The following is a 14,788-nucleotide window of genomic DNA, read 5'->3' on the forward strand; positions in this document are numbered from 1 at the left end:
GGGCACCTGCCCACCGCAGGCCCGCCCCGCGCCCGCCGGGTCCGCGCCCCCCGGAATAAAGGGACCGCGTTCAGGCCGCCGTCGGGAAGCGTAACGTTTATTTTTGGTCAAAGAGGCCGAAATGGAGAACAAAGTGAGATGTACATTCAAAGGTGTCAGCGGGGCTCGCGCGGACCCCGCCGTGTGCGGCAGCAGCATGACCGCGCCCAGAAGCGCATGCGCCAAGGCCAGGGAGGCGCCGGACGAGGCCCCGGCAGGCACACGGGGGACGGTTAGAGCCAGTTCCGCTGCCGCCGTGCCCCAGCCCTGGCTGCTACGCTGACTGTAAGATACCCTAACACCTTTCAGCTTCTAGCCGCCCACGCTTGGCCATCACCTTTCTGAACATTTTATTTTTTATCTTTTTGTCAAGTCCCAACTCGGGGAATTCAGACTCTGCTACAGAGCATGGACAGAGAGGCTTGTAACAACAGCCTGTGGCAGACACATTCGTATCCCAAAGCACAGAGATGCGTCTCCCTGCTCCTGTCCCACCTTACCCTCCCACCAGCTGCAAGCCAGGGCCTCATCTGCAAAGACACAGCTCAGCTGCACAGCTCCTGCATTAGTCTCCCTTCTCACCACCAGAGGAGGTGTAGCACAAGGTTTCAGTCCCACATTACTTCCTCACGCTTAAGCTGTTTCTTCACTGTTTTCTCTCCACAGGAAAGTCACTTTGGTGACTTCTATACTGAAACAGAGACAAGTCTCAGTGGACACACTGCCACCTTTAAACACATAACAAAAAACCCAATTCACTAAGTTAGTAGTGGCAAAAAATCCCCCAAATGAAAAAAAAAATTACATCTCTATCCCAATTTGTTGTCAGACTGTTGTGTTCCATTGACACTGTGACTAACCGGGTCCATTACAAAAACAAGAAAGTAATCATGAAATAAATAGATGTTGACACTAGTGGGCTTTCAGGGGTGTTATAATTCATCATTTTTCCTGCTTTCTTCTCCAGCTTCTGTCATCTTCTCTTTTTTGGACCCTGTGTAACAAAGTAAATGCAGTTATGCACTGCCAGAGTTGTTACAGCACACAAAGCAGTGCTGGAAGTCCCCAGCATTCACTAAGGGTCCCACCAAGCTCATGTCTGGTGCAGAAGTTGTGGGGGATTCTTGGGAACTGATACTCAGCTCCAAATTGCTGAGGACCTTCCTGCCCTCCACCCACTGGGCACTGCTGTCCTCACAGCAGGACTGGCAGAGTAAGCAGGCACCAGCACACCACCACTCTACCAAAGACAGGCTTCGCACCTGCAGCACTGGCTAAAACCAGTGACCCTGGCACAAAGCGGATGCTGAGGCAGGAAGCAGAACTTCACACTGAACATTGGAGATGTAGGAACAGTGAGGAACCAACGTTTATGTCTTCCTCACTGCAAAATTAACAACTGCTCTGTAATCAGGCATTCTACCACCTGACTATCCTCTACAGCTAAAATACGTCAAGAAGCACAACAGACAGCTTGCACTTGTATCTGTCAAGCTCTAGACCACTGATCAAGCATTTACCCACCAGAGTCTAATCTGGGCTCATCTTCTATTGCTACTTTCTCAGCTGTAGGAGGTTTCTTGGCTGGACCAATATCCTCAGGTTTGTCTATGTTGAAAGCAGAAACACAGGTGAAAGGAGAACACACAAGAGCCCAGAAGCAGGGAGATGAGGTGATGAGTGTTGAGGTTCACAAACAAGGTGCTGCAGGACTATAATATCTCCCTCTCACAGTGGACCTCTACAACACTCAGAGAAGTATCACACAACTTGAAGTTGGTTAACTTCTCCTTCTTTCTTTCTGTCTTTCTCTGCTGGGCTTTATGTCCCTTAGAAGCCCTGAAGGTTCACTGGTTGCACAGGCAAGTCACCTTTGGAGCTCTGACTGCAAGCTGGATCTCTTAATCAGGCCAGAGGAACCATCTGGGAACTCTGCTGACAATCAGCACTCTAGATTTAAAAGGACCAGGGCACTTGGAAACGGAGGATCTTCCAGGAGTATAAAATAGTCCAAGTCTTAGCATGCCAAGAGATCTTTCTGCCCGCCCCCAAGGTCCATTGAAGCTATAAACCTTTCTTATCAACAGCTCATTCTACTCCTTGATTTAGGACACAACCTTTAAAACTTGGCCTTGACACACAGAATGCAACTGACAGCTTGTCTCCCTTCCCTGGCAGACAGCCATCCTAGCAAGTTAGCAACACTTTGTGTCCCTTCACAAAAATTCCCAAATCAATGGTGGGGGCAAAGGACACTGCCATGCCTAGGCTGTCCCAGCTGTCTTTGAAAACTAAGAGATGGATCCTTTAATCCTACAGTTAATTACTGTCTTCTCTTCAGCTCTCTTTCAGTGAAGGCAGGGCCAGGAGTGTGTTACACACAGTGTACACCAGGAGTTACATGCACCAGCTCTTACCTTCTTGTCTCCCCTCCGTGGGAGGGATAGTGCTCTCTGCCTCAGAGGCTGCTGTAGCATTCTTGCCTGAATCAGGTTTTGTGGTGTTCTTCTCCTTTCTGGGTTTGGGTTTTGCAAACTTGGCCTTATTCAGAAGATACTGCACTTCCCTGTCCAGGGCTGCTATCTTCAGCTCTACATCCTTGGACAGCAGGACAGGTTTCTCAGCTGGAGAGAGCTTGTTCTGTTCAGCCAGTGTCTCGTTTTTCCACATCTGTGGGATGCAGGAAGAGTTGTTTTGTGAATGCTTCTGGGTCCCAGGAGCCACTGTGCATCCTAGTACCTCAGTCGCTGCTCCCAGGCCATCTAACTCACTCAGGGTAACATGGCCCATTGCTACATTCCACCAAGCTTCTGAGTTACCCAGAGAGAGGACAAAACAAGAGAACAAAAGACAGCAGCTGCTTTTAAGAACTGCATGCAGCATTCCTGGGGACAAGTTTGCACACACAACACAAGAACCATTATCCTCCCAAAGCAGCCTGGGATCAAGCTGGGCATTAGAAAAAAACTCTCCAACACACCAGAAGGTTTGCAGGTAGCATGAAAACAAAACATGAACACTCTGCAGTATGATCTGTGTGACAGGAGACACAACCCAGACTGCCACCCCCACCTCCCCCAGTCATTCAAGCCTTTATTACCATTGTTTCATTAATGGCTTTTTCCAGCGTGCTCAGTTCCACCTCTGTGAATATCTGGTCAGACTCTGGAATCATTCGTGCTCCCCTTAAAGATAAGAAGAAAGGTAATTGTTAAACCAGGTAGACTGCACATGGTCACTTGGTGTTCACAGCTCCAGGAACCACAATAATCAAGTCACTGCACATACCAACCAGTTAGCATATTTTGCACCCTTATCTCTCGCTTCTGCGGGAAGCAGAGTCCTAACTCAACCTCTCAGTGCTAAGAATGGGATACAGAGCCAGCTAGCACAAGAGCAGAAAAACAAGGAAGACACAAAAAACTGAGGCCATCACACCACAACACAAAAATCTGCTTGCAAATGTTGTGCACAGCACTGGACATTTCCTGCCCTCCCTCTTTACACACAGCTCACACCTTCTGTCTGTGGGATTTGTGGAACTGAGCACTAAGAAGCAGGGGTTCGGGTGCCCTAAGAAGCACCACTGACTATCAAGCCAGATGCAACTGGGTCAAGCTTTGTCAGCATCTCAAGAGCTGCACAAGTGCCCTCCCAGCAGCATGCTCTCACTTGAGGAAGATGGTGGAGTGGTTGAGCAGACTCTCCAGGGCTGCCAGGCGCTCTGGCCACTTTCTTCTTTCCTCAACGCGGAAGAAGAGGTTCCTACAAAGCTTTTTCAGCTCTGAAAGTTTGTCTTTCAGCTCCTGGGAATGGGACAGAGGGGAAAGGAGACAATCAGTTTGCCCAGTGTTTGGCATTGTAAGCCTCTGCAGTTAAACCTGCAGGTTTTGGTGTTTTCTCTATAAAATATACCGTGGCAATACCTTAGTTGTGGCTGCATAGCCCTCTTCCTCCATCCAGTTGGAGGCCTCACTCAGCTTCTTAGAAATTTCATCCCTCTGCTCCTCTGTGGAGACAAACTGATACTCCTCTTGGTAGAGCTTGTCCTGAAAATAACAATGCAAAGCACTCCCATCAAATACCACAGAGAGTGGACACAACACAACCAGCTCACCCACTTGCTGTGGCTGGGCTGCAAACTCCTGGGGTGCTGCCTAAACCGGCCAGGAGATTCTCATCCAACCTGCCCAAATCTGAGCTCCTGCTCCATTGCCAGAAGCGTGACAGTAACACAGCAGGAATAGACACCCAGACATCATACATACACCAGGTGCATGATGGTAAAGCTGCAACCACTGTAACTTCACACACACTAAATAATAATTCTCTTCTGCACAACAGCTCTTGAGAAGCTGTGGCTTCTTTCCAGCCCAAGTGCAACTGTTCCAAAACACAGAGGAAAGCACACATGAAGGATACTGGAACCCCAGAGTTGAAGGAAAATGTTCTTTCTGCGTCAAGAAAACCTCCCCAGTCCATATGGGCCTGGGAGGCCTAATGGTAGCAGAAAAAGTGCCTGAAATCAGAGATCCAGGCTCTTCAAATCAGCTTCCCCCAGGTCAAAGAACTGCCCTGCACTCAGATCAGCCCAGCTGCATTAGACACTTCTACCTGCTTTCAGGAATTCTTGTTTCTGTCTCCCTCTTACCTGAGTCTCAAAGATGAATGACTCCAAGCTGTTTGCTGATTTTTCTCTTTCCTGTTTCTCTAGATCTCTGACCGTCAGGTCTTGGAGTCTAACATGCAAAGGGAACAGAAATCAAAGGTAGCAAGTACCTTCACATGAGCAGCACATCACAGACATCAGCTTGAGAGCAGCAGCATTTTGTAAGCTACCACCATTCCACAGCAAGTCACCTCCTCTATCATGTCAAACATACTTTTTCATTGAGCTCTTCAGGTCATCCTCCAGCAGGTCAGGCACGTCGTTTACATCCACTTCCATGGTAATCTCATGGACAAGCTTCTGCTTCTTGGGTGCTTTGATCTTCTTCTCTTCCTCTGTCTTGGTAGCTGTGCTGTCTCCAGAACCCTTGGAGGGTTGCTCCTCTTTGGCAGTTCCTCCATTCTCTTTGGGATCCTGCTGCAGACAGAACAAGTTTTACGTTCCCAGGCAAGGGAACATTACTTGCATCCTACAACTTCTTCCCAGTAACAGGGGAAGAATTCCACTGGATGCTGCAGGAACTTTATTAATTTCAGACTTAACTCTCAGAAACCAAAATCACAGTCCTGTTCTTTCAACCTGATGCTCACCTGAGAGACTACTTTCTCACTGCCTTCCTTATTCTGTGACTCTGCTTTTGGAGGGGCAGTGTCTCCCTCACCGGGAGTCTGCTGCTTCTCTTCTCCCTGCTCTTCACCAGCATCTTCTACACTGCTTTTCTGATCCTGTTTTTCCCCCTGCTCTTCTTTACCTGCTTCTGCTAGGCTCTCTTCTTCCTCCTGGTTGCCACAAGCAAGTAAAGGGGAAACCAAAGCAGTGTTTTTAGTATCAGAATTCCATGCAAATGTTTTACAGAGCAGACAATTCTTTGCAAAAACAATTTGAACACACGAAAGCACAAGCAGACCCAAGGGCTCCCTCCCACCTAGCAGTCACCCTGGGGCTCACCTGAACCGAGTCTGTCAGGTTCTCTCCACTCTCTGGTGTAGGGCCACCACCCCCAAACAGACTTGAGATGGTATTGCCAAGTTCTGTCAAGGGGAGACAAAAATATCCAGAATATCTACAGGAAATCTAAAGGACTGAAGTGCTTCAGCTCTCCCAGCCAGTGCAGGCAGCACAATACACAACAATCAGTAGGGACATCAGAACTCAGCCCTTACTTGTCAGCGTTGACTCCTCCTCCAGCTTGTCCTCCACCGAGGTCTCAAACACAGATTCCACCTTGGAGAGGAGAGCATAATATTAGTTTTAAAAAGGGTCCATCAATGTAGGAGAGGGAGACAGAACTACCAAACACAGGCAAATGTCACAGTAGGGTGGTGCCTACCCGGTCAAGACTCAGTACTCCACTCTCATCCATGTTGAAGTGAGCTTTGATACCTTTGGATTCATAATCTGAGTGCTTCCTGAAACTGTCCCCAACTCCCTTTAGCCTCACAGTTGTGAGATTGAGAGAACCAAACACCCTGGTGATAGAGACAAAACTTAGGTTAATGATGTCACAGAGTGCTTCTCACAGTCCTGTCTGCAGTGAGACCTGCACCAGGCAGGGGTGGGTTTGCTGCAGCTCCTGTCTGCAGTGAGACCTGCACCAGGCAGGGGTGGGTTTGCTGCAGCCTACAGCTCGAAGAACAGCTCTGGCAGTGCCAGTGCCCTGGCAGGCACAGGCCTGCCCAACAAGGCTCCCAGATAGCACACTGCACTGCCACAGGGCTCTCTGCTCAGGCAGCTGCTTCAACCCACCGCATGTCATCCTGGCTCAGGAAGGACAGGTCCCCATAGGTGACGTAGAACTCGAAGTCGTCAGTGTAGCGGTTGAAGGTGATGACTTTGCGCTGCGGGTAGGCTGCCATGTGCTGGAACAAAATCCTCTTGTTGTGCTTCAAACTCTTGGATTTGTCATCCTCCTCTACTTCACGAGTGAACTCCACCTGCACCACAAACAGAAAACACGGCTCAGGCACTGCAAACTTCCTCTGTGGTCAGGTTTCCACAGCACTGGCTGCTCTACCTTGTGCATAAGCTGAGGGTCAGGTAAGTGATCCTCAACAAATACCTCCACATGCCAAGCTTCTTAGCTATAACAGCACTTCTACAGCATGGGAGATTGCCTCCTGCCTTCTTTATCAGACTGGCAGGAAGGCAGCAACAGCATCCTTACTCAAAGGAATCCAACAGGTTTCTCCCAGCCCCATCTGCTGCACCCCACACCTCACACAAAAGAAAGCAAGCCAAGGGTTACCTGGATGGGATACACAGCAGCATCCCGAACAACGAAAGGCTTCACCTTAAAGGCTTTGCTCAGAGCAGCCGCCTGGTAGACTGCACCCATTGCAGCAGCCTCATCGGCATTGATGTTCTTGCCCAGTTCTTCCCTACAAAGTGGAAGGCAGCAGACATCAGCTTTGCAGCCACTGCCACAAAGAGTGACTTGTCACTAGGAGACAGACTAGAAGAGGGCCTCACATACTCACTTGCCCACAGCTTTCAGCAAAACCTCCTGCACTTTGGGGACTCGTGTGGCACCACCAACTAGAATCACCTGGTCAATTCCGTCCTAGGGATTGCAAACAGTCTCTTGGTCTTGAGAAAGCAACTTTGGAAAGCTAAGTTCAGGGCTTCCTTGTGCTCCCTTCCCTAGGCACCACACACTGCTGTGTGCTCAGAGAACACCCCTGCTCACCCTGAGCAGGGTGGTGTCTGACATATCTCAGACAGGCTGACACTAGCCACACCAACATGAGGGCCCCAGAGTCAGGTCTGTCAAACAGAGACAACATGACCACTGCTTCAAGTCACCCACAATGTGGGACTCCATTCAAAATTAGACATGCCAATTAACACCAGAGGAGCCAGTGACTTGGACAGTAAGCTGGAGCGGAACAGACAGAAACATGGACTCTTGAGAGGTGACTCAGTGTCCCGCATGGAATGCCAGACCCAAAAGATGCTTAAGAGCATCCTGGCACTCTGGAACAATGAGCCTTTAACCACACAGCAAAACTCTCCAGAGGACTGCATCACGTTTGCTCCAACTACAGTCTGCATCAGGGCTCCTAAGCAAGAAGACTGAACAGCAGTAGTTGTGTTTTCAACTGCAGAAGAGAGACCAGAATCAGCATCCATTACAAAAATATGAAAGATCAGTGTTTCCGACATCCAGCCTAAGAATAAAGTGTTTGGAAAAGAAGGAAATGCTTCCTCCAAGTTGCTTCCAGTGAACTGTGCAGGGAGTCACACCAGACTCCTGCTTGGTGCCACAGCGAGGAACTGCTGCACCTGCAGTGCTGACAACGCAGTCACCGATACTTTGACCATGACATGACCACACAGAAACGTCAGGCTTGTTAATGCATTTCCAAACCTACCAGGTTCATCTCTGCACTGCTCAGAGCCTGCTGCACAGGTCCTGGGACCCTCTGAAACAAGTCAGAGCACAAATCCTCAAATTCCTGCCTTGAAACCTTGGCCTTGAAGTCGATGTCATCTAGTAGCCCTTCAATCTGTCCAGGAAAGAAACACCAAGCCAGAATGGAATCATTTGTGGGGTATTCTCCAAGGAAGACCTGTGCTGACTTGCCCCATGCAAAAAGTTCCAGCTTTCTTAACACACCCAGGACGTGAGCACACTCGTCTGTACCCTGTCATGGCTAAGGACAGGACGGAATGTGGACTGAACAGGCAGCTTCTCCCAGTGGAAGTTTATTCCCCAGCCATCACAGGACTCTCACTGAATCCATGCATTTTACCACCAATGGCACTAAGTGGGCACAAGCTGCGAGGCCCACCCCCAAACAGCAGAAGCAATGCTCTCCAGCACAGCGAGGCCACAGAGGTACAGCGTTCCCATGCATCTGTCCTTAACCCACCCCCCCTTGGTCCTAGGAAAGCTGGAGGGTACACCTGTGCCATGTGGTCAGCGTTGGCGCTCAGGACAGTCTTCAGGCGATTGGCCTCCTTCAGCAGCTTGGCCATGGCCCGGGGGTTCTTCCGGACATCCTTCGCAGGGTGCTGCTCGTTAAAGAGCTTGGCCAAGTGGTCGCGCAGGCGAAGCTCCATCTCCAACCCCCCCAGCGTGCGGTCAAACCTGAGCGGAAGAGCCAACAGGGATGGAACAACTCAGCCCAAGCAACAAACCAGGGATTGGTGCACACCTGTGCAGAGCAGGTGGTCAGGAGCAGCTGCAGCGTTCAGCTGTGACTGAAAGAACGACACTGGCCCCAACAACATTAGAATGAAACAAAGAGAAGAAAGATTCACCACCACAGCCACCACCACCCTTTGAGCAGGAAACTTTCTTGTATTATAGGCCTTGCTGCTAAGCACATTAAACACCTGCAAAGCCCAAGGGTAACTGTCTCAGGTCCCAGGTATTTTCTGGTGATCCTCAGCACCCCCTCTGCCCCCCCATGCAGGAAACCCACTCCAAGAGAATGTTCTGCCTTTTCAAACTGACATGCTCCACTTCTGTGAGATGACAGGAAATGGCATTACACCAAAATGGCTCCAGGCTACAAAAAGAGCAAGCCTGAAGCAGATGAAGTACACTGGTTGCCTCCTGGGCTCCCAGAAGCTCTCAGTCAAGAGCTGCTCTGCACAAGACAGCAGCACCAGAATTACCAAGAACTGGAGCCTTCTCGCTCCAAACACTTCCTGCTCTGCCATCCAAATTACTGTGCTGAACTCTTGCTGCACAGTTCCACATTTAAAAGACTGAAACAAATGGTTTGTTCCCTAAGGCCTATAGGGTTTGTGTAACTTGTGCTCAACTCTTACCCAATGCCCTGGATCTGCAATTGAGGTTGGGTTCCCAACTCCTTAGTTTTCACTGTCTGATAGGTAACAATTGTACAAACGGTGCTCCCTGCTCCCATGTCGTAGAACATGATATTCTGAAAAGAGAAGCTGGGATGGTGAGGCAGAAACCCCTGGATATCCCCCACTCATAAGAAAAGAACCCATTGCTGACCAAGCTTGGGACCAGCCAGGACTCTCCACTCCCTAGCCTGGCTTTAGTCCATAACAACGGCACTCCTGCTCTGACCCAACGCAGGCATGCTTGGTACAAGCGGGCAAGAGAACTTTCTTCATCCACTTTGTGGATCAGAAAACAAAGCTTTGCTTCTTTGGCCTCAGGGAAATCACCCATTTCAGAGCTGGTCTCCCACACCTTGGAAAACCGCTGGTGTTATTTCCCCAGGGCTGATGGCCAAACACAGGAACAAACACAGGTTTACAACATGGGAAGTCCCAGCCACCTGCCTTCACTCCAGAAGCTTTCAGGCTTCCCTACACGTTTGCCTCCTCTTGCTGACAAGCACATGAATACAGAGGGGGTAGGCTGGTGACCAGAAGCCCCTTCCTCACACCCAGGCCCTCCTGACATTGTCTGCAGTGCTGTCTGCCCCATGTGCAGCACCCACTTGGGGCCCTGCCCGCCCACCTGCGCAGTGGCATTGATGTCCTTCCTCCGGAAGACTCCGTAGTTGAGCGCCGCGGCCGTGTTGGCGTTGATCAGCTGCAGCACCTTCAGGTCGGCCATGCGAGCCGCCTGCAGCACCGCTCGCCGCTCCGCCTGGTTGAAGTAGGCAGGGACGGTGATCACTGCATCCTTGATGGGCTGCTCTGCAAGAGTCACAGGGTTACACCGACTGCTCTCCATCAGCACAGCCACCTGCAGAGACTCCTTGCAGGGAAGTGACGGTAACAAAGCCAGAATATGCAAGGTGAAGGCTTGTACAGAATGCAATCCTGAAGCAGCCCCAGCAGCCAGGATTGTTAGGGATGAATCTCTGGGTCCAGCTAAGACCTAGCAGACTTTGCAGACTGTCACAAAGCTGCTGATCTGCTGAGCTCTCTTGCACCCATGAGGACACTCTCAAATGCTCTGGGATACCTTAGATTTCAACAAATACAATCATCACAGAGCCTTAACTGCTACACTAGGCTCACTCTCTGGAGAGCAAAAAAAACCATCTTTGGACTAGGCCTCCTAGTAACCATACAAGTCAAACACATCAGTGCAATGCACCCCATTCACACTCCTGTGGCACAGGACTGGCAACCCAGCAGAGAAAACTCCAGACAGTCTCCTGTCTGTCAGCTGGCTGTACAAGAGAGGGCAGCTTTCATTCCTTAATTATAGCTTAGTTCTGGCAGCAAGTCTCCATCCAGCCTGGTTACAACAGAGCGAAGAGCTGCTTCCACCTTTCCCTGCAGCTGCACACTGACACATCTCCATTCCATCTGCATAGGCAAGTGGGAGAACACTTCACCCTTTCTATAGAGATTGCCATTAGGGATCATTCACTGCAAGGCTGCATGAAGACTGACCCCCAAAGTGGGAATAAGACCCCAAGCCTGCACCATGTTCAAACCAACGAAAACCTGGTAGCTGCCAAGTCTGTAAAAGCCTACAGCTGAAAAGATGCAACATCCAGTTTCTAAAAATCCATGGGTTTTCAAACATCTCTGACTTCTGCTAGAATCCTGTAATACACAAACACACAGAAATACTTTAAGGAACAGTTAAATCTTTCTAACCTGCAAACTCCTCAGCCAGACCACGTGAATAGTTCAGAACCATCCCCAGCATCTCCTCTGGAGAATACTGCATTGTTCTAAAAGAAACAGATAAGAAATAAAATTAGAGCAATAACAGAATCATCTGCAAAGGCCAGGTAGCCAGAGTGCCACCCAGAAGGTCCCCAGAAGCAGCTACTTACTGGGACAGCTTGAAGATAACTGTCTGCCTCTTCTCATCCTTCACCAGCTCATGCTCTGGGAATCGGGACTGGTACAAAGCCACATGGGGGTTATCCATACGCTTACCCAGCAGGTCCTGGAAGTATCTGAATGCCACCTTGGGCGTCCTTATGGACTGCAGAAAGCAAAAGCACATCACCAGCTGCCTCTCCGGCTTTGCTGTTGTCAAACAAACCTCTCCCAAGCCGCTGGCCAACTCCTGTTACAGAGAGCCAGTAACACACCAAGCAGACAAGAAGCGCAGCACAAGAAATAAAGCCCAGCTCAGACAAGAACCCAGCAGTGGGAAGATGCATGCTGCATAGAGGAACTGCAGGTGGCATGATGAGTAAACAGAACTCTCACCATGCCCAGCGCGCTGTCACCGAATAGTCGCTCGTTCTCCTTTAAGGAAACGGCCACCGGTGTTTTCCTGCGTGACTCCCTGCATAGGGGGAGAGGAACAGACCAGTTGGAACAAGTCAACATCCACTAGAGTCCCTCGTGAGGGTGGGCATTGTTTCTGTTCCAGAAGGACTAAGGGAAAGTGCTCAGGTACCACTTGCAGAGGGGAAGGCCAGAGTCCCTCCTGACGCTCCTCACAACTCAGGCAAATAGCTAAAACAAGGAACGTGCTTCACCTGGACGGGCAGCTTTCGGATTCAGTCCCAGCTGTGGTGGGCAAATGGTTATTTTGCCCATAACACAAGAGAGCTTAGCAACACGTGACTCGTTTCTGCTCCAACTCCTGCACACCAAAGTGAGTATTTTGCTGCAATAACTGCAAAATAGGTTATAAGTGAACCACCAAGCCCAGTGCATGCCACCCGCTTCCAAACACCTCCTAATCCATTACCACCGCTGCAAGAAGAAAGGCTGATGAACAACTTGCTGGAGCACACTGCTTTGTACTTGGACAAGACTTGCCTGATTTTTGCTTTTCTCCTCCAGCAAGCAAGGCAACACAGTTCCCTCATTCTACCAACAAGTTTCAGGGATTTGAGTGAAAAGCCCGTTTACGGTCTTCTGGTCTGGACTCCCAGAAAATGAGGGTGTTCCTACATGCACATCCTGTACATGAGATTGAACACATCCAAGTGCCGGGTTCTGCACATTGGCCACAGCAACCCCATGCAGAGCTACAGGCTGGGGTCAGAGTGGCTGAGAGCAGTCAGGCTGAGAGGGACCTAGGGGTGCTGGTTGACGGTAGACTGAACATGAGCCTGCAGTGTGCCCAGGCAGCTAAGAGGGCCAATGGCATCCTGGCCTGCATCAGGAACAGTGTGGCCAGCAGGAGCAGGGAGGTCATTCTGCCCCTGTACACTGCACTGGTTAGGCCGCACCTCGAGTACTGTGTCCAGTTCTGGGCCCCTCAGTTTAGGAAGGAGGTTGACTTGCTGGAACGAGTCCAGAGAAGAGCAACAAAGTTGGTGAGGGGCTTGGAACATAAGCCCTACGAGGAGAGGCTGAGGGAGCTGGGGTTGCTTAGCCTGGAGAAGAGGAGACTCAGGGGTGACCTTATTACTCTCTACAACTACCTGAAGGGAGGTTGTAGACAGACGGATGTTGGTCTCTTCTCCCAGGCAGCCAGTACCAGAACAAGAGGACACAGTCTCAGGCTGCGCTAGGGGAGGTTCAGGCTAGATGTTAGGAAAAAGTTCTATACAGAAAGAGTGATTGCCCATTGGAATGGCCTGCCTGGGGAGGTGGTGGAGTCACCATCACTGGAGGTTTTCAGGAGGAGACTTGATGGGGTGCTTGGTGCTGTGGGTTAGTTATTTGGGTGATGTTGGATTGGTTGATGGGTTGGACACGGTGATCTTGAAGGTCTCTTCCAACCTGGTTTATTCTATGTATTCTATGTAATCCTCTCCCAGCTGCGTGTTTTCAAGGCAGTGCTTTGGAGATGGGTTACAGTAAGGGCACCCAGGCAAAAGGAGCTTTTTTTGCTGTACAAATGTGCGGGGTTCTGAACAGCTGCACAAAAACCAGCCCACCCCTGGGCTCCTTTATGGAAAAGCAAGAATCAGAGCTCTTCACTGGCGAGGCAAGAACACATTGCCACACCCTTTCACATCTGAACCACATCCTACCCTTTACCACGTGGGCTTTAGACTGCTCGCTTAAAGGACCCCCAGATGCCACCAACACCCCTAAAGTAAAGTTACAAACTGCCCTGAACAATGGTTGATAGTTACACACCAGTGACAGGAAGCAAGGCAGAAATCCTACAGCAGAGGATGGGCCCATTCCACTCCAACCAGTGCGAAAGAGTTACCACAGCCCTCAGTACCCTAAAGTCACTGCCTCTTTACGGCGCACAATGATGCTTGGCGGCCCAGCAAACACAGCGGAGCTTCTCCACCACCACCAACTACCCCTCCGGTATCTACGTTATAAAGGGCTTGAAGAACAGCTGCTTACTTGTTTAAGACGATCTCCATCGGTACCCCCGGTTTCACGATGGCGATCTTCATCGATTCGCTACCCACGTCCACCGACATCACGGCCACAGGCTCTGCAACACGAGACAATAAAAAGTCTTCAACGTGAACCTACCGCACGGGAGACCAAACTTCTTAAACGGCACTGAGCGGCTCGGGACGAGGAACGAAGCCAGACGGGCCGCACACAGGGCACGAAGGGCCAAGGGGGTCAGCGAGAGGAGGGCAGCGCCAGCTGCTCACCACTCCACACGTTTTCCCCGAGGGCCAGCGGCACCGGGCCACAGGGCCGGCCGCCCCCGCACCGCACTTACCCGCCCCAGGCAGACGAAGGGAGAAGAGCAGCCAGGCCAGCGCCCAGCGGGGCACCCGCGCCATACTCGCCGCCGTCCCGGCCCCCCCGCGTCCCGTGCCGGTCCCGGCCCGCCGGCAGCGCTGCGGCGGCGACGGCGGCTTCCCCGGCGTCTCTCACCACCCCCGGCCCGGACGCGGCGCGAGCTCATTGGCGCGGCCGTCAGCGCCGGGCCCCCGCGCGCCAATCCCGACCGCCCGCGCGCACCCATTGGGCCACGTCGGGGGAAGCCGGAAGCGAGAACGACGGGAACTGCGTCCCTATTGGCCAGTCACGGCAAGGCGGGGCAAGGCGAGGGGGCGCGCGTGTGGCGTCACCCGTACGCGCTGCCGCACGGTAACGCGCAGCTAACGTGCGGCGCCGTCTGCTTCGCGCGCCCCTAGGGCGACCGAGAGACCCCGCCCCCGGGTCCGCCCCTGCCCCTCCCCTCGTCACGCCCCCTTTCCCCGCTCTTCTTGGAGCGCGTGGCCAGGGTCCGCAGCTGGGGGCTACCAAACTAAGGGAGCGGGTGGGGGTTCTGGGTCCCGCTGGCGTCGG

At 51.4% G+C, this 14,788-nt stretch overlaps 1 protein-coding gene across 2 annotated transcripts; it reads right to left on the reverse strand.

Moving 5' to 3' along the window:
- Window positions 1-293: 293 nt before the first annotated feature.
- HYOU1 (hypoxia up-regulated 1) lies at window positions 294-14,503 on the reverse strand. Of its 2 annotated transcripts, none has more exons than XM_054176060.1 (24): window positions 14,214-14,503; window positions 13,880-13,973; window positions 11,822-11,900; window positions 11,437-11,591; window positions 11,255-11,331; window positions 10,155-10,336; window positions 9,488-9,603; window positions 8,615-8,798; window positions 8,080-8,214; window positions 7,186-7,268; window positions 6,954-7,086; window positions 6,455-6,642; window positions 6,039-6,177; window positions 5,872-5,932; window positions 5,657-5,739; window positions 5,299-5,487; window positions 4,923-5,122; window positions 4,691-4,778; window positions 3,966-4,088; window positions 3,712-3,845; window positions 3,140-3,224; window positions 2,457-2,709; window positions 1,564-1,647; window positions 294-1,033 (listed from the first exon to the last, which is right to left on the reverse strand). In XM_054176060.1, exons 1-24 carry the CDS (start codon window positions 14,275-14,277, stop codon window positions 972-974), a joined length of 2,991 nt encoding a protein of 996 aa, XP_054032035.1. In that variant the 5' UTR covers window positions 14,278-14,503; the 3' UTR covers window positions 294-971. The 2 variants fall into 2 exon arrangements, with proteins under 2 accessions (XP_054032035.1, XP_054032034.1); XM_054176059.1 differs by having other exon boundaries at window positions 4,923-5,125.
- Window positions 14,504-14,788: the final 285 nt, after the last annotated feature.

The sequence above is a fragment of the Dryobates pubescens genome, chromosome 34, assembly GCF_014839835.1.
Source record: "Dryobates pubescens isolate bDryPub1 chromosome 34, bDryPub1.pri, whole genome shotgun sequence".
Taxonomy (NCBI): Eukaryota; Metazoa; Chordata; class Aves; order Piciformes; family Picidae; genus Dryobates; species Dryobates pubescens.

Coding starts and splice junctions, on each gene's coding strand:
- HYOU1 (XM_054176059.1), bottom strand. CDS start 14,277: ATGGCGCGGGTGCCCCGCTGGGCGCTGGCCTGGCTGCTCTTCTCCCTT. Junction 8,215..8,614: donor ACGCTGACCACATGGCACAG/GTGTACCCTCCA, acceptor TTTCCTGGACAG/ATTGAAGGGCTACTAGATGA. Junction 6,178..6,454: donor CTGAGCCAGGATGACATGCG/GTGGGTTGAAGC, acceptor CTCTATCACCAG/GGTGTTTGGTTCTCTCAATC.